Source organism: Lycium ferocissimum, chromosome 8 (assembly GCF_029784015.1).
Source record: "Lycium ferocissimum isolate CSIRO_LF1 chromosome 8, AGI_CSIRO_Lferr_CH_V1, whole genome shotgun sequence".
Classification (NCBI taxonomy): domain Eukaryota; kingdom Viridiplantae; phylum Streptophyta; class Magnoliopsida; order Solanales; family Solanaceae; genus Lycium; species Lycium ferocissimum.
In genome coordinates, this window is record NC_081349.1 from 43,037,029 (window position 1) to 43,038,400 (window position 1,372).

Sequence of the window (1,372 nt, forward strand, 5' to 3'; positions counted from 1 at the left end):
GATATTTACCCTCCACTATACTATTTGGCAAGTTTACCTCTACCATATTGTACTATCTAGCCAAATCTACCCCTACTGTTAAACCATCCAGCCAAATTTACCTCTACCATAGTTATTTGTTAAACAATATTTTTCAATGAAAAATGGACATTTCACTAAGAAATTGACATCAATAGCAACAATTGGCCCAGTAACTAACAAATGGACATCAATAGCAACAATGTAAACGATTTTTCATCAATCTATTTACGCCACAGGACCCAAATGGGCTAACCATGTAGCAGTAAGCACAGCTACAGCACCCAATTGTTGCACTAAAACGCTATGCTGTCGAAGTTGGTCCGGTTCCTTGGGCCGCGAGCTTATAAAACTGGCGTCACAATTAGCACTTTCCGCCAACGCCCCATTTCCACCATCCACGGTCTTTTGAAAGTCTCCAGACTGTAAAATTTTCCCAGTTTGGTTGAACAAATTCGCGCAATTTAAATAGTGAAAGGCGCACGATTGTAATCTCGTTACCATAGCCCCTTTGGCATTATGTTGAAGCTGATTAACCAAATCCAATGTCTGCCTCGCGCTTTTCTCTGAAAAGTCTATCGCGATTTGGCATAGACCAACAAGATCCGCGTTACTTGAACGCGGATCAGAATTATAAGCTTGTAGACATAAAGAAGGATTAGGTGACTTTGAACAAATCAAAGAGATTGGATATTTGCTCCTTGCGTGCGCATTATACATGCCTTGTATAACTAGAAATGTCAACAATAAAACTTTGTTAAAAGAAAATGCCATTTCTATGGCTTTTTTGTATCCGCTTGAACATTCTATCACAGTATTTATAATTCATTTCGTTTATGGATTCTATTAAGGTATGATCATTAGTAGAATATGGAGGACAAAGATAAAAAGGAAAAGTTTTAACCAGATATTTATGAGCTCGAATACTATAGGAAGTTTTTGAAGATTTTGTGATTGAATTTCCAATTTTGAATTGATTGCGTTAGGATTCTTATTATTCACTCGCTTAAATACCAATGGGTTTTCTATTTTCGCTACTACTTCATTAAAGATTAATTAGGAAAATAGATGATGTATTTAAACTAGAGTTTTGTTACAAATAATCATGCAAATTGAGAAATATCAAAGTGCTCATTTTTTTTTAAGGGGAATCGTGTACCCCTACACGATTTGAAAAAAAAAACTTTGCAAATTGTGTAGGGTACACGATTTGCCTTGTATAATTTTTTAAAAAAAGAAAAAAATAGGAGATGGAAACAGACGGGAGCCGTTACAACTTTGGGTAAATCGTGTAGCAAAGGACCCCTTTTGGAATTTTTGGTTGAAAAAGGTGTCATTTAGGCGCCAGACTCTA

General features: G+C 36.0%; 1 protein-coding gene across 1 annotated transcript; it reads right to left on the reverse strand.

Annotated features, from left to right (window-relative positions):
- Positions 1–246: 246 nt before the first annotated feature.
- On the reverse strand, positions 247–792 carry LOC132066387 (pectinesterase inhibitor-like). The gene has a single exon (XM_059459708.1). The coding sequence runs from the start codon at positions 790–792 to the stop codon at positions 247–249; it is 546 nt and encodes a 181-aa protein (XP_059315691.1).
- Between the last annotated feature and the right edge of the window lie 580 nt (positions 793–1,372).